The sequence below is a fragment of the Aulonocara sp. 'chitande type north' Nkhata Bay genome, linkage group LG7 (assembly GCF_057382095.1).
Source record: "Aulonocara sp. 'chitande type north' Nkhata Bay isolate Kocher_YH1m ecotype deep benthic linkage group LG7, A_spYH_male_GT1.1, whole genome shotgun sequence".
Classification (NCBI taxonomy): domain Eukaryota; kingdom Metazoa; phylum Chordata; class Actinopteri; order Cichliformes; family Cichlidae; genus Aulonocara; species Aulonocara sp. 'chitande type north' Nkhata Bay.
In genome coordinates this window covers 13,896,796-13,918,997 of record NC_141350.1, presented here as the reverse complement: position 1 = coordinate 13,918,997, position 22,202 = coordinate 13,896,796, and the positions used below count along the sequence as shown (strand labels likewise).

Sequence of the window (22,202 nt, the reverse complement as noted above, 5' to 3'; positions counted from 1 at the left end):
CCTCAGCGTACACCCACAACCTACCTCGTCTGTAGACATAAATTTGCAGTAGCCAATATTGTAGCGTTACCAGTAAAAATAGACACGTTTGTTACAGGTGATTTTATTTATTTATTTATTTTTTGTTCAAGAGCATTTGGCTTTTCTTGTAAGTGGGGATTATAAGGAAAAGTCACAGTTGTGCATGTTGTGCATCACAAAAAAGTTACATAAGTGCAAAGTGATGCAAAATTTTAAAGGCCAATAAAACGTCGTCGCTAGCTGGCATTAAAAAACAAAAAGACATCTGCAATTTAGATTGAGCTACAATTCCACATTAGGTTTCCCAAGGGTCTGGTCATGTCTGCATCTGATTATCCTTGCATACATTTAATTAATAATTCGACAATGCATGGCATTGATGCCGGTCAGCCAGCATTCTGCAGGGGAATAGATTGGCTCTGCTTGATATCCAGCCACAGCCTCTTAGCGAGGAACAAGGAAACGATGAGCTCAGGCAGATTTCAGATACACGAGCTCGTGCGGAGCTGCGTTAATCCTCCCTCCCTCAGGTGCAGTCTTGGGGAGGAACGCCGTGGACTACAGCTCACCACAGATAGTTGGCCAAGCTCTGATTAATGCACTCATCAGTTCTTTTCTTGTTGGTTTTAATGACAAGTATGTCCCTTGCGGGAATTTGGTGACTTTTTACAAATACTGCTGATGCATCTGCTTGGATCTGCCGCTTTTCCCTTCCCCGTATTGTGTAGAGAGCCCTGGTAGAACGCCCAAGTTTTTTGACATGACTAGGCTGTCAGTTACAGTGCAAGAGACCACATGACATATTTTCTACCAAGAGATACAGGATACATGAGCTGAGGAAATGAACAGTGATAATATCTCAGCATGTTGGGATGTGTTGTGCTTTGCTGATAAGGCTATTATTCATTATTATGCCTTAGACAGCAGAAATCCACTCTCCATCTCAGGCATATGCTTTTCACACATAGTTTACTTACTGCTTACTAATTACTTTGGAGTTAAAAATGATTTAATCGCTTATGTGGACTGTAAAGAAGCCACAGATATTCACTAAGCTAATCTTTCCTTTTGAGAGCTCAGGCTGTTGAGCAGAAGTAGAAAAGTGAATTATTGGCTTGTCAGAAACATGATGAAATTTAATATTTAATTTGACAGCATCAAAAAGGTACCAATAGGCACTAAGAATGTTTTAAAATGAGTTAGAATAGATGTGATAGATTTCACAGAAGTCCCCAGAAATCTTAAGTAGAAGATGATTCATAACTGTGGTCAAAGACTAAGGCAGTTTGTAGCGCCTGCTAAACAGAAAATCCTAACAACAGCCATTCATCTTAAAAAGGGCTTTAAAAACTTAAATGTTCCCCAGCATATTTAATGTTGTTATTTTTGCATTGTTTCCTCAACCAAACAAATCGGGTCTGAGTCACAAATTTGACAAACAACCACAATTTATCACTCACATCAAAGAATTGTAGTGTTGTGTCTCAGTAGGCAAAGTGAAATGGAAATTATTATTCACGTTTTATATTGTGCAGTAATTCAGCAACATGATCAATGGCTTATGATCATCATCCTGACAAATGCAGACAGAGTTGTGGTCATGCCACATTTAGCTGCCCTTATGTGATTGATGATTAAAGCAGACAAATGATTCACTGTGCTCAACTGTCCATTAGTAGTATGATGCCTATTAGAGGGTGATATTTTGCCTCTGGCACCTTTCACACAGGGACCTCGTCACACTATTTTTTTTTCTCTGTCTGTTGACAGGGATGTGCGTCAGAGTGTATGTTTCTGAATAAGTAAATATAAGCTTATTTTTTTATTTAAAAACCAAAAAATATGTAAATGTATGACACCTGACATACAACATATTGCTGTCACATCACTGCCACATGCTGTGCACCGTCGTAGCAAATGTTTTAGCTGCATCTCCTCTCGGCTTGTCTGATCAGTTCCAGTGAGAATACTTTGGAGCCTTTCCAATGTCTAGTGATGGATCTTTGTGTTATCAGTGAGACGCTTTGAGCCCTGTAACATAAAGCCCCAGCGCTTATTCAGCACCGCGTACCTTGCCTGTGATCAATGGCCAGCAGTCAGGACACTGAATGGAGCACAGATTGAACCACATCTGGGATTTGGATGCTGAATAACAGCCCACTCAACAGGGGTGACTCATGAATAATGCACCAGCCAGCTGAGTGTCCCATCTCCTTTGGCCCCTTACTGGTGATGCTTTTGCACTCAGACCTGTCCAGGGAGCAGAAGGTCAGTGCACAAACACTTGGCACCCCTAGCACCAGCATCAGGCATCCCTGCCCACCGCAACCATGTTATAATGGAAAGCATAATGGAATAGAGGCTGAAAGAAGCACGTAAGGGAGATGTAGCTTCCATTTACAACAATGATCATTTTTTATTAGGTTTTTATAGATTTTAGGAGCATTTTTATATACAACACAAAGCGGTCTGGGTTGAGATGGCACGGAAAACTGCAATTTAACAACCTTATGTTGTTTTTATTTCACTCAGGTCATGGAGACATGCTATTTTCCTTGACAGATGTCATAAATTAAAAATGAACAGGTTTGCAGTTCATAAAACAGTAAGTATATGTTGCTATATTGTTTTGCAACCTGTGCACTATTTCTACATTTCACTGCACTATGATATTTACAGACTTTAGTGACAGACCGATTAATTGGTTGGCCTATGAATGCGGACACATCTGCATTGCAGGCAGAAAAGCTCATGTTGGTTGACCACAGCTGTAATATACGACACAATTATATTGTCGAGTTCTACACCGCAGGATGAGCTTTAACAGTGCGAGCATCTCATGAATCAGATGATTTATACTGAATACATTTTAGTGCATTGTTTTCTCAGCCTAGTGGTTATATTCTGTTTCCCAGTTATTATTCAAACAAATTTCTAATGACTTTCATTGGCTTTGTGTATGCATTGGATTTTATGGATTTGTTGCATTTTGGCTTTATTTAACATATGATTAAAACAGGCGTCGTCATGTGTTCATTATGCAGGCTGAACACAGCCACACAAACGCCTCTCTTTTGTTCATTTTTTTTAATGTATTCAGTCTAAGTAGGCACATTTTGCTCAAGTGGTTTCAAGGACATTTAAAAGGTCATGACGGCAAAAATTGGGTGTACATCGTGCAAATCGAGTTGATGGAGCTCTCATTTCACCAAATGGAGATCACCTGGTTTGGATCCTTTGTGCACCGGTAGCGCATTTTCAGATTTAATAATCATGATGGTAAGTCATTCTTCATTCAGTCATTGACTAGTGATCCAGAAGGTCAACGTGCTGCACTATCGGAGAGAGCACACCACTGAGAGGGAAGTAGGAGGTGTAGCTTTTAACAGAAAGAGTTGATGTTTTATTCTGATTTTTTATTTTTTGGAAAAGAAGCATTAGTTAGAGTAGGCTAACTAATGCTTCTAAGTAAGCTGGTGATTCACTCAAGTCACTCAAGTACACACATGTAAGTCAGTTTTCAGGTACATTATTCTGACAGCAACTTTAATAATTCTGCCATTTTTTTTGATGAGCTACCATTTAGAAACTAGTGCTCGATTATCAAAATGTAAAATACCTAAATTATTAGCACATCCACTTAGGGGAGATTCCCCCTCGAAATTCATCACTTCATTTCAGTGGCTGTTCATAGCTGTTTCTCATTTCACAGCAAATCAAAGATAATAGAATTGCAAAAAAAGAAATAAAACACATTTATGCATTATTACTTATTTTTTAAGATGCTTTTACTCAAAATGTCAGGTATTGGTAAAGCGTAAGTAAATTACAGGATTATTTCAGTTACGAAACAGAAAAAAGCAACCGATTTACCCACTCAAACAAAAAATAGTCCAATAAAACGTACAGAGAAAAGAGCACAACTACACAATTTTTAAAAAAAATATTGTTGCAAAAAAGAGGAAGGTCATTTTTGTCCAGATGCCATCCTTCTAAAGTCATCAAGAGTGCTTTGATGAATGATTGTTCGATAACAATTTTGAACATATCCTGCCACTCATCTCAGTTTTTTTTTTATCCTTTGTAGCTGTTACAGCCACTAAGTTGAGAAGTAATTACCTGGACTATGAGGTGTTACAGTGGTAAAGTGATGTTTGATAATTCAGCATTAATAATTTGTTCGTACCATAAGATAAAGTCACTTCAGAGCTGCTTCTTTTTAATTCACTTGAACTCTGAGTCAATTGTTTGACAGTACATTACTTCATTGAAGTAGCCATTTGTATTCTGAACTTTTGCTTGCTTGTAAGTAAAGGGTTTGAGTAGTCTCTCTACTGCATTGCATGCATCAGTATAAAATGATATGTTTTCCCAAGTGTAATGTAAAGTCCTCTGATATCTCAGAGGATTGTCTGCACAGAAAGCAAAGTGCATCCACGCGCAGTGGCTTTTCTCTTCCTTGCTCCCCGCGTCTGCTTCACACACCACTTACCCTGCGACATTTGGGACGAGTTTCTCACTGCTTGGCTTCTCACATCTTGGACACTGACACAAAATAAATGAAGACACAAAGAAGACACAAGGTTCAGAGTTGGAAGGGGTTGGTGGCTGAGGTGTGAAACTATTGGGGTGTAAAATTGCCCTGGCAGCCGCACTGTTGTTTCAGCATTTCATGGTGAGCTGCTCAGCTCGACTTTACTTGACTTTTCTGCCTCCTTCGATCCACCTCCTTTTATTTGTGTTTCTGTCCACACTATACCTTTGCTTAATTTGTCCACAGCACTGTAGCTGTACAACTAAAATACAGAAATGAACACATGGCTTGGCTGGGCCGCCAGGCAGAGAGCAGCTGAATATTACAGTGGTTCAGTTTTGTTCTCCACTGGAGAATGATCCTGGTGAGAGAGCAGACGGTTCAACAGGCTAATATTCACACATTAATTTGCCCAAAGATGTCCAACTGTTCTCCAATAGATCTCATTACGTGCAATCAGTCACAGGCTGGCTAATTGTCTGTGTGGTGTAGGAAAGCTTTACTGGTGCATATAGGAATGACTGGTGCTTCCTCCTGGTGGCGGCAGGAGGCCATGCCCAGGCTGTGAAGAGAGAACAGACATGGTGCAGAGGGCACTGCAAAACATTTGGCTGTCAGTATGATGCCTAGGGTTTGTTATTAAAAGCATAGGGCGAAACACAGAAACTATTCTGAGCAGCAGGCAAAGCTATGTGACATCAGGCACATTGTTATTTTGCTTCATTAAGTGATGTTGTTTCACTAATTAGTTTTCTTGCCTAAAGCTTGTAATTGGTGACATGTTTATGACTGTATGTGCCATGCCTGTTATGTGAGGAACCCAAACATGATTAATTACCCAAAAAAAAAAAGTTTGACATTAGAATAAGCACAAGAAAAACGACGTTGTAATTGCTATACGCTGTACTCCATTATCTATATTAGTGCAGTGCCTGCTGTCAGAGACATTTTAGCGTCAGCAGAGGCAGATGTCATAATCAGTGGAGATTTATTTAGAAACTGTGTTATCCGAATTGAGGACATCATTATGAAGAATGTCACATCATCTGTGCGGTCACAAATCAAGCAAAAGACCCTACGATGCAATCACATTGTCGCATCATGCCATACATTTGCATGTGACAATTATGCTTAGTATCAGAGGCGACGTGATGACTCTAACCTTCTAGAAGCTGTCCCTGCCATTCAGCAGCTATCCCTGTAATGCCTTCAAGCAATCTTTTACAAGACTAAGCCACCCAAGTCTCCCAATTTAGTGAGGCTAGAGCCATAACTGCAATAGATGGGTCAATGAGATATAAAAAAACCTCATATACAATCACCAGTCAAATTTTTTTCAGCAGGTTCTATTATTACTATGCATGCAGAGTTTCACGGCATTACTGCCTCATTTACAGCCCAACATAGAGTGCCAACATGATCATCCAAGCAGAGCAAAGCATTAAGCCAATAAAAAAATAGTTCATTTACCCATATCTTTACTATAATAAATAGACACACCTGCCACCACACAGCTAAAACGATCCTCAACCTCATCTGTGTGTGTTTTCATTATAAAGCAGGTGATTGGCTCTTTGTAGGGAGCAGTGGAAAGCCGCTGTCTCCCATAGATTTCTTATTCACGGGCCTTTAAGTGCTACGTCTGCCTAAAAATCCGGAGAACAGGAGCACATAGCCAAAATCAAAGCACTTATCAAAAAACGGTCCCTAAACTCAGCAATGTACTTGCTTTGGTTTCTAGCAATACAGCCAGCAAATCGATGAATAGAGAGTCCTCGATCTGATAGTCACCAGTGCTTTGCTCAGTGGTGCAGTGGTTAGCACTGTCTCATAGCTAAGAAGGTTTTGGGCAAAAACCTGCGCACTGGGTTGTGCAGTGTCAGCCTTCTACAGCCTTCAGGTATCTTTGCATCAGCAAAGTTAGATATCACACTCATTGGAAGTTTATTCCAACTAACCATGTTATCTGAACTGTGACATTGTTATGAGGCCACAGAGGAGTGTGGCATAATCTGTGCGGTCACATATCAACCATAATGGCCTATTCCCACTGAACGCATCATTTGTCACATAAAATTATGGGCAAATTTAAACCTGCTGGAGCCAGCGAGACCCTTCCTGCATTCATCCTCTATGGAAGTGGGGTCCACTTTCAGGAGCATGTTTGTGAATGGTTTAAACTTGTGTCACCTGTGACATCATGCGTCAGGTCAGAGGTGGCTAAACCCTAAGGTCAGACCACAGCTCATCTACATGACCTCAAGCTCTTGCAGTGCTCCTACTCCTGCTCCCAGCAGTACACCCGCTAAATATGATGTAGATCATTTGGTGAAATATGTGAAGGACAGACAGACAGGGGTTTCTTGATTTATTAGTGAGATGTGATGATTATGTTTACTCACATTAGTTTCACATTTTCTGCTCTTTCTTTGAACCACTTCTGAACAGATGGCTGGAGTGACTGTGCTGCTCTCCTCCCTTGTGAGTCTGATTTTAGATTCATAAAGCCAACGTTAGACTAGATTAGTTTCTCTGATGTCTATAAAGCAATTTCTCATTATTGCCCGTGGTTGAAAGTGGGATGGGAGTACACAGGGCAGTGTTTGTCTGCTCCGACAGGCTGCGAAAAATCTTTGTGCCCAGAGTGAAAGAAATAAAAGTATGAGGACAGGCTCCCTCCAACGGGCTGAGTCTGGTGTTGGCATGCCCTGCGGTAAGGCAAGGTTATTCAGATGAAAGATGGTGTTGAGATTAGTGAGCCCTGCCTGAGCGCATGGACGTCCAGCATTCCGCACTGCGTGATTTATGAGAACCATGATATCAGCAGTCGCCACATGAATAAACCATGTGGGCAGAATTAAGCTTCTGTTAAACGACGCACAGCATTTTCCCAGGTGCTTCACCAGCCAAAGTGAAATCACATTCGTGGATGTTGTTGTTGCTACATGAGACTTTAAAAGCAGAGGATGTTTTAATTTTTCCTCTCTCTTTCCCAGTAATTCCCATGGCTTCGGCAACACTACCAGGTAATTGTTTTGAGCTTATTAATAGTTTGTAGAGCCCCTTGGCATGAAGGCTTGACGTAAGGCAACGTAACTAAGCTCTCATTATCTATTCAATACCAGAATAAATGCATATATTGATATATTTAAACTGTCCTCCTGCGGCTAATGGTTCTTTCATTACAGTCATTTAGCGTGTCAGATACTTACCCCAAGATGAGCTCTTCAGATTGTGTGTTTTCTATAGGCTAAAATATTTGCTGCCATACAATTGAATTTCTCAGCTTGAATAACTGCATTAAAATTCGGAATTCAAATCACTTGATTGGACTTTTCTGATCAAAAATCTGGAACAAAAACAAGTTTCAACCATAACAAACACTAACAAGTTGAAAATGAAAGTTTAACAGTCCAATTAAATAATTAATAGCAATTAATGTAATTACTGAAAATCGTTAAACTGGAGAAGCTACTTTGCACATAACAATTTTTAATCTTTTTTTTTTAAACTAAAACAATAACACAAGCAACATCACGTTGGGGTTGAAAGTCACATATTTAAGAGAAGAACTGCACTGCAAACCCAGGATGTCAAGTCTGCAAGATGTGGGAGGGGTAGTAGTAAATGCCAGCAGTAAAGGGAAGGGCTTTTGATCCATACTAAGGAGTATATGTATAGTTATCCTCACTTATGGCTCTTTCTCCCAACCTGTTGTGCTTTGTGGAAGCACAAATATACTACAGTACCTCTTTAAACTTAGGCTGAAATAATGTTTGGACAGATAATTTTTTATTTTCCTTATCTACGTGTGGATTTGAAATAATAAAAAAAGTCTGAAATAAAGTGAGAAACAAAAAACTCATTTGAGGATGCGAATCAGGCTAATCTCAATAAGACTGATTGTGCCAATTTTTAAGATAAAGTCCGCTGAAAATAAAATGGCTGCTTTTGTCTATCTTTTGTTTTTTAAATACACTACTTCACCAGAGGCACAATGTACAGTGAGGTGCTGCGGCAGCAAGAAGCAGCATTTTTTCGTGGGAAACTACATACATATTAATGCATATTAATAATAGGAATATTGCGCGTCTGTCTTCCTGTCCATCTTCACTCACTGATTGAAAAATCTTATTCAAATGCCTATAGCTAAAGCAGGGGGAACTATTCTTTTCTGGCCTGTATAAAATAATCTGAACACAGTATGCCCTCTGTCCTCAGAAATGAGTTGAACTGCTAATGTCCATAACCATAACTAAGCAGTATTATGGCGAGTATCCAGCCTGAGATTGAGAGATTGTGAAATTAATCCTTGGCTGGATCATGTCAAGCTGGCATTCCTAATCACTGAAGTGTAATAAATAGAGAAGTACCCTAGAGAGAGAGATCAGGTATAAGGCATTGCTGCCTTGGCTCCACTTCATCCTGTCAGCATTACTGAGATTCCCATAAATGCAGCGACAAACACTCTCTCGGGCTTTATGACTTCAGTACTCTTGCCATGCTAGTGCATGCACTTAGTCTCTTTAAAGTGATTTGTGTATAGAGAGGAACAGAACAAGTAATGTGAAGCAACAAAAAAAACAAAAAACAAAAAAAAATACGTAAGTAAAAATACAAAAATGTAAAAATCACCAGCATTCAAACGTGCAATCAAGTCACTCCTGTTATTAGGAAACTATTCTTAAACATAAGCACTCATTATGTTGGTCCTGTTGGAAGCAAACTGTTATTATACTAATATTATTTGATATTATTAATAGGTATATGATACGGGAAACAGTATTTTAGTCTCATGATTTGAGGCGGAGGCAAGTTTGAAATAAAAAACTGTTAAATCTATAGCAATTTAGGTCACAGACAAAAAATATGTAGAAAACATAAAGATGTCACAAATTTAGTCAGCAAAGTAACTACTACCTGTAGCACTTTATATATTAATAATGTCACACTCTGATGCCAATCATAGTCTTAATAATATATCTGTATTTATAAATAGCACACTAAGGAGGAGTAATGCTATATAAATGATGAATTAAGCACTTACTAATACCTTAATAATGCTTAATAGTGTGACATTATTATAACGTGCTACCAAAAGTATTTATAATAATTTAACTTTGAATATAATTGATTATAAAGTAGCAAATGCTCAAAAATAAAGCACCAGTACCCTCAGATTATAGTTACTATTGGTTCTCATTAGAACACTCATAAAGCTTTGAAATATACATACAAATATACAACTCATAAGCAGATTTTAGAACCTAGTTTTTGTAGTTTTGTTGTACCTGCAGAGAAACCATCTCTTTCTGGCCTCTTAACACTCAGGTATTTGGCTGAAACCAGGGGAACCAGAGCGTACAGTGTGCCACACTGTGGCCTCTGTAATGAGGCCTGACTCCTAATGACTCACAGCCCCCAGCAAGAGATAGAGGTGGCCAGCAGTGGGGCTTATCTCATTGGCACTCTGTGCTGCGTGGTTACTGCTGTAACCTTTAGATCACTTCAGATTAGGCTGCTGCGGGAATCCTTCAGTAGTTATTACAAAACAGATTGAGCGGCTGGAAGAATTCTCATAAAAGTTGTATACGAGCCCTCCGCTTGAAGTTGTGATAATAGGCTGATTGTGCAAAGACATGTTACAGGCTGAAGCTCGTGACTGATCGGCGTTCTCTAACGCTGCCTCAGATAAGGCTGCGATGCCATTGTTTTTGTTGACTGCTTTTGATTATGTAAATTCACACAAGCTAGCGGAAACAGAGCATTGTGATAAATTTAGCACTAAGAAGGTCCTGAAAGCGGCAGGGGGTCCACAGAGTGGAGGTGAGCTAACTTGTGCTAGTCAGTCATGCCTGCTGAGCATCATTCATGGAAGAGTGCAGGAGTTGGTCAGCCAGGGGACAGGGTGGTTAATTGCACTGCACTTTAATAAGTCACACACTGAAGACACATGGCTTTAATCACGCAGACGTCCCCGCTGATAGGCAGTGCAAGGGACAAAGGTGGCTCCGTCTCATCGGACTTAATGTTTCTGCAGGCAGGTGTCCGATGTAAACTGCGGGTGTTCCTGTCAAGATTCAGAAGTCCATATAATCACGTACACACACCTTCACTATACTCTGCCGCTTGTTCTTTGCACTCGTCTAACCTCGGTACCTAAATGATGTTGCTATTTCAGCTGTTTTTTCACTGGGAGCAGCACAGCAGTGGGAAGGTTTCATTGTCACAGTAATCAAAGTGGTGACGAGCAGAAGTGAAATACATTTAGGTTGAGTGAGGTCTCTGGAGAGCATTTTGTTGGTGTAAACACTTTTCTCGTCAAAAAAGAGGGAATCTATTTTCAGGGATTTGAGCAGATACAGTGCGAAGTCATACAGGAGAGCCCCGAGTGATAACCGTCATATTCATCCAGCTTGTCTTTTATTCAGTGCTCTCTGTACGGAGAATCAGCAATGAAGAGAAGTTATTCAACATTAATTAAAGGGCGTGTTGCTTGCCCCCAACAATGCATTCTAATGTTAAAATCCATGTTAAGGGAAATAGCAAACATGTGATTAGGCATTGCAAAATGTTAACTAGGTCTTTGTCCTTGACATTCACATTTTTAATGTCACTAAGCTGTTCCTGACGCATGCTGCGCTGCACACATATATCTCACTGGAGGTAGATTTTGTCCAAATCTAACAGGATTTGCTAGGATTTGGAATTAAATCTCCACGTAGGGTTTGATTTCCAATCAAAATTGGCCACTGCATTTTGTTCTGCCTTTGATGGTTTAAAAAAAAAAACAAAACGATCTCACTTCAGTCATTTTTTTTTTTTTGCTGCAAAATGAGACTGTTATTTTAAATGTTGCCATAAGAGACAGTCAGCCTGATATCAGTCTGACAGCAACCAAATGGGATCAAGTTGGCTATTACATCCAATCTGTTTTTGATAATACAGCATGTAATTGTGATAAATCATCGAAAATCACACATCTGTTGTTTACATAGATGGAAACTCACAAATAACAGAAATGTACATTTAACTGTTACATTTGTGCACAGCAGCCTTCCTGTCCTATAGAAATATAACCGGACTACAACCAGTCCCTACAGCCGAGTCCCCTCAAGTTGGCTCATTGACAAAGACTCATTCAAACTGATGGCAACATGTTGGCTATCTGTCACCTTTTTTAAATTAGAGATTAGTGATTATTTGCAAACCTTCAACAACGTCTCTGAGTGTGACTGCAGTCATCCCAAGTGAGACTGTGACTGTTTGGAGAAAGTTTGCCTCCTCTTAGCCGACCTTGTGATCAATAGTGTGCAACACCATCAACAGTTTGGTGAAAAAATTCAAAACAATCACAAAGTAGCCACGGAGTTTTCTTTTTTGTTCCTTTTATTGTAGATGCAAGATTTCCATCCTATTTTTTACTTGTGTGACTGACCCATTAGCTTGCTCTGAATATAGGCATAGCTTTGTCAAGCTAAGTGCACCCAGCTAATTTAATGAAAGCTTACTCAAGCCGGCTTGTTCTTAACATTCCCACAGTATTTTAATTTATTTAATAAAATATCAATATTTGGTGTCTCTGTGTCAACATAATATCCATAGACAAAATATTGCAATACTATGCTGTATTGATTATTTTTCCCCACAAACCTAATAATTACGGTGATAATTTTAACCCAATCAAATCAAGCATTCTCTTGATGCTTGTTGTAATAACAGTGGGAGTGCATTGTTTTGTATTTGTTGACCGGCTGTATAATTGTGCTGCAGATTTAAAATTGCTTCAGACTAGCATAGTCTGACTTAATGTTCAGCAGACGTAATAAGGGGACCTACAGTAATTCTTTAGTCTTCCCTCTCATCGCCGGGCCTTGGAAACTATTTACATGAATAAGAAATGATGTGAAAGTATTTATTAAGCCTTTATTTTGTTGTGGCTGTGTTTGCATCTTAATTTAGAATTCATAGCAAATGAAGGACGAAAAAATCTCAAACCTACACTCTGACCTCCCAGCGAAAGCCATGTAATGAGAAAAATGATAAACACATGAATGTTCTCCAAATTATTGCAATAAACCTTGTGTAGGCTTTGTTAATGATCACAGTTAATGTGATCTTGTCACATTGTGGACAAACCACTCACAGAGTTTGAAACGTGAAGAGAGTTCATTGTATTAGCCCCTCTTGAGTTAATGCAGGCTTTTATTCCTGTGGGTAAGTTAGTGTGGATGTGGATACCAGGTAGGTGGAAATGAGAACCGTGTGCTCGAATGTGGAGGCTGCGCAGCGTAAACTGGCCTTTCAAGAGCAGCTTTTGTTGAACTATATGCCTGTTGAGACTCTTGATCCCATAAGAAATTTATGAGTTTGTGTGCGTGCGTCCATGTGAGAGCGAGCAAGGAAGCATGTGTCTTCTGTGTGTCATCATAAGCTCATTATTTTTCTTCTCTCCCACAGATCTGCGACCTGTCATCACCTCACCCAGCAAGTGTATGTGTGCGCACTGGCACTTCTGTGTTTTTTCTGCTTCCAGAGCCCCCTCAGCAGCCACCGAAAACACCCAGAGACCACAGGCTGCAACATTAGGTGAGCTTTAGGCCACACGCCTCTGGCTATTAGATCTGTCACTGTCTCCTCATTTGAGGGCACTGTGGCACTTAATTTGCTTGCAGACCACACTCTAAAGCTTACTAATAGTCATTGATTTGTTTAATCTTGCCACATATTTAGGATAATCCCAATTTTATTACCTCTTAACCCCCTTTCAGACTAGTGATTGAGAACAATAAAAAAAAAATAAAAAAAATATTGAGCTTGTCCACAGTCATTCAGATTAAATGGCAGAGGAAGATGGTCTAATCAAAGAAACAGTAAAAGCTTTCTGGTTCATCAAGCAGTGTCCCTGTAGTAGCGTATAACCCGACTGTTTCAGAGCAGCGCTTGAATATGAGAGCAGCTGTAGCCCATAACACATGTGTATCTTGATTAATCATCCTGTTAAGGAAATGAACATGGCTTTAACCTCTGCCTGTTCAGATGAACTGCTGCTCAGAGGAAGTGGAGCTCTGATTGATTTTCTTTCACATGTGAGTGAACTACATGCATCTATCAATGCAGAAGATTAGCTGAACATGTGAATTTGTGCGTTATTGGATACAGTCACTCTGAAGTATTGAACACATCCCCATAACACGGCAAACCACATGCAGAGCACACGCAGCCCACACATGGATGTATTACTACATGTTGAGTTGTACAAAGACGCATCATGTTGAATTTATTACAATTCATTATTTTTGCTCAAAATGCCACGCTGTAACATTTTCCGTGTACTTCGTACTTGTGTATTTTATTACTACTGTGCAAAACTGAAATTTGCTGTGTTAGTCATGCACGTGTTATACCTGGACTTCTATACCTAATCTGTCATTGTCACTTTTGTTGATGATATGTGCTCTTCTTCTGCCTAATGAAAAATCCTGATTGGGTAAACAGCCTGTCTGTCTCTGTCACTGGGTGGTTTCATTTCTGTAGATATTAGAGCCATAGATAACTTAGCCCAATATTCTGCTTGAGCCACATTTAAATATTTTATTATGATCTTCTATTTGCACCAATTGTAATGGTTGATCTTGATTATGTAAATTTATTTTGTGATTTAGGATATTATACTCCATTAATTCGTCTGGCTGTTGTGAATCTGTTCTGTTTAGGCAGATGTAGTAGATTGGTGGGCCAGCACATGCATCTTAGAAGGTCATCAAGGACATGGAGCAATAGTTTTCTGACTGTCACAGTTTACCAACAAAGCTATGCAAAGCAGAGGGTCTGCACATGGAAATTAGCCCAAGGCTATAATCTGGCATATTTACATTTGTTAAAATGTTCATTAATATGTATTGCCCCTCTTTCTAAAAAATAAATAAATAAAAAATATATATAACCAGAATTCCATTTTCTTATGTGTGGAATAAAAAGTTTTTTTTTCCTGTTTTTGTTTCTGAATGGCATGCAAGCTGCCTCCTAGAAAACACAAGTGAGACACTTTACGTCTATACAGAAGGTCCAAAGGTTGCTGCTACAGTAGGTGTCCATTGAACACACAGTGTTTTCAAGGTGAAAACTACTTAAATAAAATAGTTTGGTGTGTTTTTTATGGGAAATAAACTAAGAAAATGCACCACTATATGGGGACTATAGCTAACGGCTGGTCAGCTTAGCTTAGCACAGTTGAGTCTTACTCTATGGCAGAGTTACCACTAAAGGGTTTGAAAAAATAATGATATTTAAAAATTTAGGTTTCGTGTCCTTTTAAGTACCTCAGAGGACAAAGTGCTATGGTGTATTTGAGAGTTAAATAGTCCAGTTAAGTCAAACTTCAAGTCCCACAAAACAATAGTATCCCAGATATATTGTATATTTAGTCAATAGCCATATCCATGGTAACCATCCATATGCAGTAGAGATTCACCAGTTGTACGTTTTTGATTGAAATTTCTGATTTATTTATTTTTTTACATGCTTATACTGACTTTTTGCCAATTGCAATTTTTTTTCTAAGAATGACAAATGAGAGCATATACAAACAAAAAAAACGACTTTTCTTCAGTGTAAAATATTATTCACATAATAAAATAAATTATTAAACTTTACATTTTCCCCAAAGCTACAGAAAGAAACAGAATCTTCTCTTCTTTAAACAATTTCCAAAACAATTCTCTGCTACTGAAAAAAGGTATAAATAATTAAGTCAACGTGAGTTGTTGTACACGAATATTCACCTGATATATTTTTACCTCAAACAAAAGCAGGTGCAACAAGTTTGTATAACAAAACAAATTGCACTTACATATTTTTCCAATTTGTTTAAATTCACCAGACACCAACCCTTTTTTCTTTTTTTTCATCCATCATTTTCCTCATAACTTCTTTGATCATTTTGCTAATACCGAGGCTGCTGACTTGCAGCTGCCTCGGTGCTCTTTCCCTTTGTTAGCTATGTCCATGTTAATCTGGGTGAGGGTGATTTAAGTGTCTGATTAGGTTGTTTGATATAAAAACTTTTTCACAGTTATCCCCCATGGTTTACTTTGGGGAACTTTGTGTCGCCACTCATGCATCTCTAATGTCTACCATTATAAAACAAGAGTCCCAAAAAGTGAGGACACTTACAAATAGAAAGGTCTGAACAGCTGTGATCGAGCTCAACATTAAACCTGGTGTCATTGTCCAAAAACCTACAGACCAACTGCACAGCCTATTGCTAACCTTTTGATTCCCAACCTCTAAATACTGTTATTTTTTGATGCTTATATTGTACCCTTGATTATTCCACCTGAGATAACTGCTAGACAATCACAATACTGGAGTATTCAGAGTATTGATGAATCAATTGGAGAGTTTACGCTTGTGTTTGTCATCAAAAGCATTTGAACCTGGAAATTGCAATTACATCAGGCTTACCGAACAAACTGGCACAATATAATACAAACAAGTTTATTAATCCCACTAGGGGCAATTAGCTTCAAGCAGCTTGTTATACACAAAACACATTAACATACAAACAAGCAAATGAAGCTTAATGTGATAAACCTCTCAGGAATAAAATAAGCCAGTTTTTAAAAGGTCAAACTATTCCTTTAAATGTAATGAAATTATCATCTACCACCCAACTGTCTACATTTCCTCCCTGTTTCCTTCTTAGAGTGAAGGATGGGGTCATCAGTTCCTCTGCTGGCCTCGCTCCTTGCGCTCACCACCAGTGCGTTGAGTCTCAACCCAGATGACCCCAATGTCTGCAGCCACTGGGAGAGGTAAGCACATTCCCTTGTATTTAATCGTCTGAAAACGCTGATTCGTATGAGTGACGTTGTCACTTCTGAAACTTTTTCAGTATATCTTCTCTTAACCAAAGTTCTGATCTATTGTCAAAGTCCATACAGCAGTATTGATCTCACAGCGGCTCAAGTTGCCAAGCTCGGAGAGATGGGAGGTGCTGCTGCTTCAAATGAAATACACAGGCAGATTGATCAGTGTACTCTCATCCCAATCAATCGCGAATGCCACAGAGCCTGAATAATTATTAGCTTTGCTGGGCAGTGTCACTTATGAGAAATAAGCAGGAATAATTTCTGTCTGTGGTGCAAAGGGGAGGAAAGAAAGCTGTGAAGATATATTATCTGGATTATTGCCTGACCAAGGTGAGGGTACTTTGTGGTTCCACCTTGTTGGCATCGAAATGGATTCCCTAAGTGGGCAGTATGGTTATGGCTTTTAGGTCCTCCAATATCCGCAGACCATATATCATAAATATCAACTATTTTTTAGCGTTTTCATACCCTTTATTTTAAAGTCAAAGCTTCACTATGCAGGAAAACGACACTGTGTTGAAAATGGGATCAGTGACTTTCTGATTCTTAATAACTAGCATTTTATTGCTATAGCTGGTAAAACCTGACCCAGTTTAATAGGGTTAGGGTAGGGTTAGGTCTAAGTGATTTAAAAAATGATTTTTTTGTGATGATTCACAAAAAAGAAAAATAAACAAAGTTTGGCTGCTCAAATATTTAAAATGTTTGACTTCCCTCTAATATTTTTTAAATAATGCCACCTTTCACCATTTTTTTCTAAAATTGTTATTTAAGTCAAACCATGTAAAAAATTCAAAGGGTAAATTTCTCCTAGGTAGAGCTTATTACAACACTCAGACATTTAATAGATGACAAGAAGCCGAGACTAATGGCTGCTTTTCTTTGTGCCTGTGGCAGGGACTGAAAGCCAAAATTATTGGAGACTATAGGACCGGCATTTCAAGATTTTAACAGGCGCTTGTTTACATTTAAGATCTTAAACAGAAACCATGCTGAAAATTCTAGGAGTCAAATAAATGTAAAAAGTAAAGAGCACAGCATCCGAATCTAAAATTTAGAGGAGAATACATTTTAAATCTCTACCACAATTTAAAGGGGTAGAAATAATAAGCCAGAGTACAAGAAAGTATGGTACAGTCCTTTTTTCTGCAACTGGTGTCCTTAAACATTTGTCTTTCAGCTATGCGGTGACTGTCCAGGAATCCTATGCTCACCCATTCGACCAGATCTATTACACTAGATGCACAGACATCCTCAACTGGTTTAAATGCACAAAGCACAGGTGAGTTTGTAGGTCTCAGAATTTGTTTCCTTATTATATTTTACTTGTTTTTTTGTTTTTGTTATAAGTAGCACGACCTTTACTGTACCCCCAGAGGATGCCAGTGACTGTAATTGTGTTGTTTTGAAGACGTTATGTTTTAATTGCTTCATCAAGGTTGATAGCTCCATCAACTAAATGAGTAAACAGAGACCTCCTACAAGCGGATTTTTATTTGGGGGTAAAATTCCACTTAAGAATGATTTTTCTGTGCGTACTTTGATAAAATGACAAATAACAACAAAACATTAAGTTACTGTTTCGAGTTTGTTTGTTTCCTGTCCTTCAGAAAGGATCACTCTTTACCTCACGTAGCTGTCCCTGTGTGTCTGCTTTTTCAGGATCAGCTATAAGACAGCTTACCGGCGGGGAGTGAGGACCATGTATAGGCGCCGCTCGCAGTGTTGCCCTGGTTACTTTGAAAGCGGAGACTTGTGTGTTCGTGAGTGCACCTTTTTTTAATTCCTAAGTCTTTGCTCACGACATTTCAGGTTGTATCTGCAGGAGATTTTAAGAAAATAAAATATTAGGATTGATTTTTAGTCTGAGTGGCTTGCAAGTAAAGACGCAACTTCGCCGCTGCTGCCCAAGTCTCCTGTCTGATCCCTCAATAGCAGTCCACTCTTGCCTTCTTTGCTAGCGTGCCACCATGTATAATATGCGGATTAAGTCAATTTAAAATGACTGAGCATGATTTAATAAGGTCACTCACTGTTTTACAACATGGTCTGCTCCCTGCTTTGCTCTTTCTGTTAGAGTAGCTTAATTGAAGTTGTATAACAATGAGAAAAATTAACGAGCCGAGAGCATACTGGTTACAGACCAAGGATGTATAGCACCCACCATAAAACCACAACAGACTTCAATAACTTAAAAGAGCAAGGGCCTTGAAAATTAGGTTGTAACAGTGCGCTTAAAACAGTCATTCACTGTCAATTCAATAGCTTCAATGTATAATTTCACTCGCACGCATTCAACTGAACACTTTTGCAAGCTGTTCACAGTATTTGTTACGCTGACCTCACTGAATATTTCATTTGCCTTAAAAAAGAATTTAATTAAAATTGGTCTTCAATAATAGTTTTCATCATCTTTTGCAACATAAGCTAGCTTCTGATATAGTAACCCCACCGTGTGCTCTTTGACCACAGCTGAGCTTGTCCTTGTCTAAGCTTTCCTAGCCTCGGGGTAACAGCTCCCCAGGAAGTCAGCCAACAAAGAGTGAGACCCCGTGTGATTATATGGGAGTCTGGAGAAGTGAGGAGCAGACTGATCAATAATGTATTCATTAACCATTTAACTGACAACAGAGACATTTGTTCATTAATAGTCTTTTCAGGGTGTTAACAAGGTGAATCTGCTAACTGCGATGCCGCCTCTTGAATTTGGCTCGTCTTTATCAATAAGCGTGCTTTATTTTTTTGTATAATACAGTATCAGGCCATTGCGGCCTGTGTCAGGTGAATAGAGGAGATTGAGTTGATAGGGGCCAAGAGGGCAGTTTTTGCTTTTTGCTGGCTTTGCAGACTGCTCTCTTTTAATCCTAGCACTCTCACTACTAGGATTAAGAGATTTGTACTCCCCAAGCTGTTTTGCATGCAGTGACAAAAGGGAGCATTATAGAGGAAATCGAACCAAAATTAACTCAAGTCATCTATTTCGAGACATTTTATTGTTTACTGAATGTAAAATATCCCTCCCTTGTGTATTGTTAGTTTAGTGTAGCTTTTCCCCATGAAGTCTGTTTCATTAAGAGTCAGAAAAGCTTCAAGAGGGTTTGCCTTTTAATCCTGCCTCCTTTCTTTTTTTTTGTCATATGGCACCACATCAGCACTCACATTAGCTCCAGTGAGAGGCAGTTAATGAATTTGGGGATGTGGAGCAAGCATTACAGAAACACACAAAATGCTAATGCTTCCGACACTCTTGAAAGATGCCTTTTCTTTGTTTGTTGTTGTGTTTCGTTTTGTCTGTAAGAAGTGATTTTTATTTTTTTAACATTTTGTCAAGGCGCTCTGTGATACGCTGAACTTTGATCTGCTTTTTTCTAATTAGTGCTTGAAATTTCCAATGAGAGGTGTTTATTATTTCTGTGACCTTTGATCTGTCGTAAGTCATTAGCTTAATATGTAACTAGTCTATGTAGAGGATGTGAGGAACTCATTTCCCACCTAATAAGCATGATTATTACAGTTGTGCAAAGGAAGCAAGATGAGCTCACTAATGACAACAGCTCGTAATATCTTCTGAGGCTGACAGGCTCTGCGGGGCTCTGAGTCTCTCTTTTCGCAAAACATTTAGGCCAGATGACTCCTGCGTGACTCTTGCCTGTCCATTTTAAAAAAGACCTTCGCTGCAGAATTAGTCGGGTTTTGATAAGTTTCACATTTGAGCTTTCACCATCAGTAAGATGATGAGATTTGGCTCCAGAAAGGGATCGTGTGCCTGTGATTTCTTTTTCATTTTTGGCTTTGTTGCATTTTTTTAATGTTTCAAAGACAGTTTTAAAATAAATCGTCTCTGTGCTAGACAGAGGCCCGGAAAAGAAGTTATGCAGGAAGTTGTTTGATAGGTTCTGCTGGCATCTGTCTTAGAATGATTCAACCATCAGCTGCATCACCTCGTTTCAAGCGTTTTCCACTACAAAGCACTACGACTACAAGAATCATAAACACTGGCAAAAAAATGGCACTGGTAGACCCTTTTTTTCCTTTTGGTTACTGCAGGAAAGCTTTCCACAACAGGAAGGGACAGTAAAGATTTATAATATCCAACATTTTAAAAGATTGCGGTTTTCCTGGGTAAAAATATTAAATTTATTAACACTGCATGACAATCACCAATTAGCTCCATTGTTCCCCGTCCTGATAACACCTCTGCATAATGAGTTAGATTAGCCTTTTATCTAGATGAAAGACTCAATTTTCCAACAGATTCCTTAGACATGAGTTAGGCAGAGTGATTCATGAATTTCAATTAAAATGAAAGACCTACCTCCTACTTTATTATGCCATCCCTTCAGTACACCGGTTCAGATCTCAGGAGAAGGGTGCGCTTTATCCTTTCTCCCATATTCAAAACTTCATTTCCATATTTCTTTTTTTTTCTAAAGGATGTGACACATTTGCATTTCCCTGTTCTCGCTGATCAGAATTTGCTGATTGAAACTAAACGAAATCAACTCATCGTGGTGACATTGAATTCGTCTCCTCTTCTCTTTGAATACTCTGCATACTGTGGGCCCATTGATTACAGGTAGTCGATCTCACTACCTTCGTCAGCACAAATGTTGAAGCTCTTCCCCCTTTTCTTTTTGCTGGCTTACTGTAATTAGACAGTTCTCTGCCAGAGTGATGTTCAGAAAATCTGCCCTGAATTATCTTTCAATCTCTGGTTTACCATTTTTGCCGTGGGAGCATTTCTGCGATTAGCGCCAGCTTGTTGCTGTCTGGCGTTCACTCCTATTTCTCCTTTCCTGCTGCATCTTTTGAGTTGGTGGTGGAGCTTAATCGAAGCCTGACTGAGTGATAATCTATAGCGGCACTGTTCAGGCCTGCAGCCAGCTCCTCCTGACCTCTGTGCCTGCAGCATGGGTGCCATAGTGTTGAACACAGGACTTATATTGTTAAGAAAAAAAACTGCTAGATGCTATCCCCTGTCCCTTTTTCACTTTTGACCACATCACAAAAAAATAAGGAACAAAAGAAGCAGAACTTGGAGTGTTGGATGAGCTCTGATCAGTTAAGGGCATGGACTGTCTGCTCTGCCGCCCTTGGATTGCGTATTATCCCTCCACAGGCCATGTTAGAGGACTGCTGATTCCCATCAGGCGGAGTTTCTCTCTCGTCGTGTTTCCTTCCTCAGATAAGAGCCTGTCTGTCTTAACCCCGTTGGCCAGATGACCTTGGCTGCCATATAGTTATTAATGCTAAGTACCTATTTTTGTCATCCTTTTCCTTCTTACTTTGAAACACTGTGGAAAAAATAAATCCACATGGGTCACTTTATTTTCCAGCTCAAAGAAAAAAAAAATCCAACTCTTGTGAACACACTTGCAAGAATACTAATGCCAGCCCAATCAATTGGGCGCTGTGTTGTTCAATATGAATGATCAAGAAAACTGCATACTTAGTAAACACTGCAGTGCCTGGACCTGCTACATTAAAGCATCACTATATGACAAAGCACTGGCTGATCAAATTAGGGAGGATTTACAGCTTGTTCCGTCATGCCTCGACCTGCCGATAGCGAGTCATTGTGGAAAGTAAAGCTACATGATAAACCAAGTGTTGACCAAGGACTTTGGCTGCTAACGAATTGTTTAGCCTGTTGTCAAGTAGCTGAGATGGATGTTAAATATGAGCGCCAGAGCTAAGATTCAGTCCTTTGATGGTATTCAGGAGATATTGAGTGTTCAGTTTTATGGGCCATTTTCTTTCAGCTGTTATCTTGG

General features: G+C 39.2%; 1 protein-coding gene across 4 annotated transcripts in view; it reads left to right on the top strand.

The window, feature by feature from the left end:
- Positions 1-22,202, top strand: part of megf11 (multiple EGF-like-domains 11) — an 80,452-nt gene that overhangs the window by 3,397 nt on the left and 54,853 nt on the right. For all 4 annotated transcript variants that reach the window (XM_086298761.1, XM_086298760.1, XM_086298758.1 and 1 more), the window contains exons 2-5: positions 13,016-13,144; positions 16,263-16,371; positions 17,609-17,710; positions 18,091-18,191. In XM_086298761.1, coding sequence (XP_086154887.1) covers positions 16,271-16,371; positions 17,609-17,710; positions 18,091-18,191 — 304 coding nt within the window. In that variant the 5' untranslated portion in view covers positions 13,016-13,144; positions 16,263-16,270. The remainder of the gene's footprint in view (positions 1-13,015; positions 13,145-16,262; positions 16,372-17,608; positions 17,711-18,090; positions 18,192-22,202) is intronic.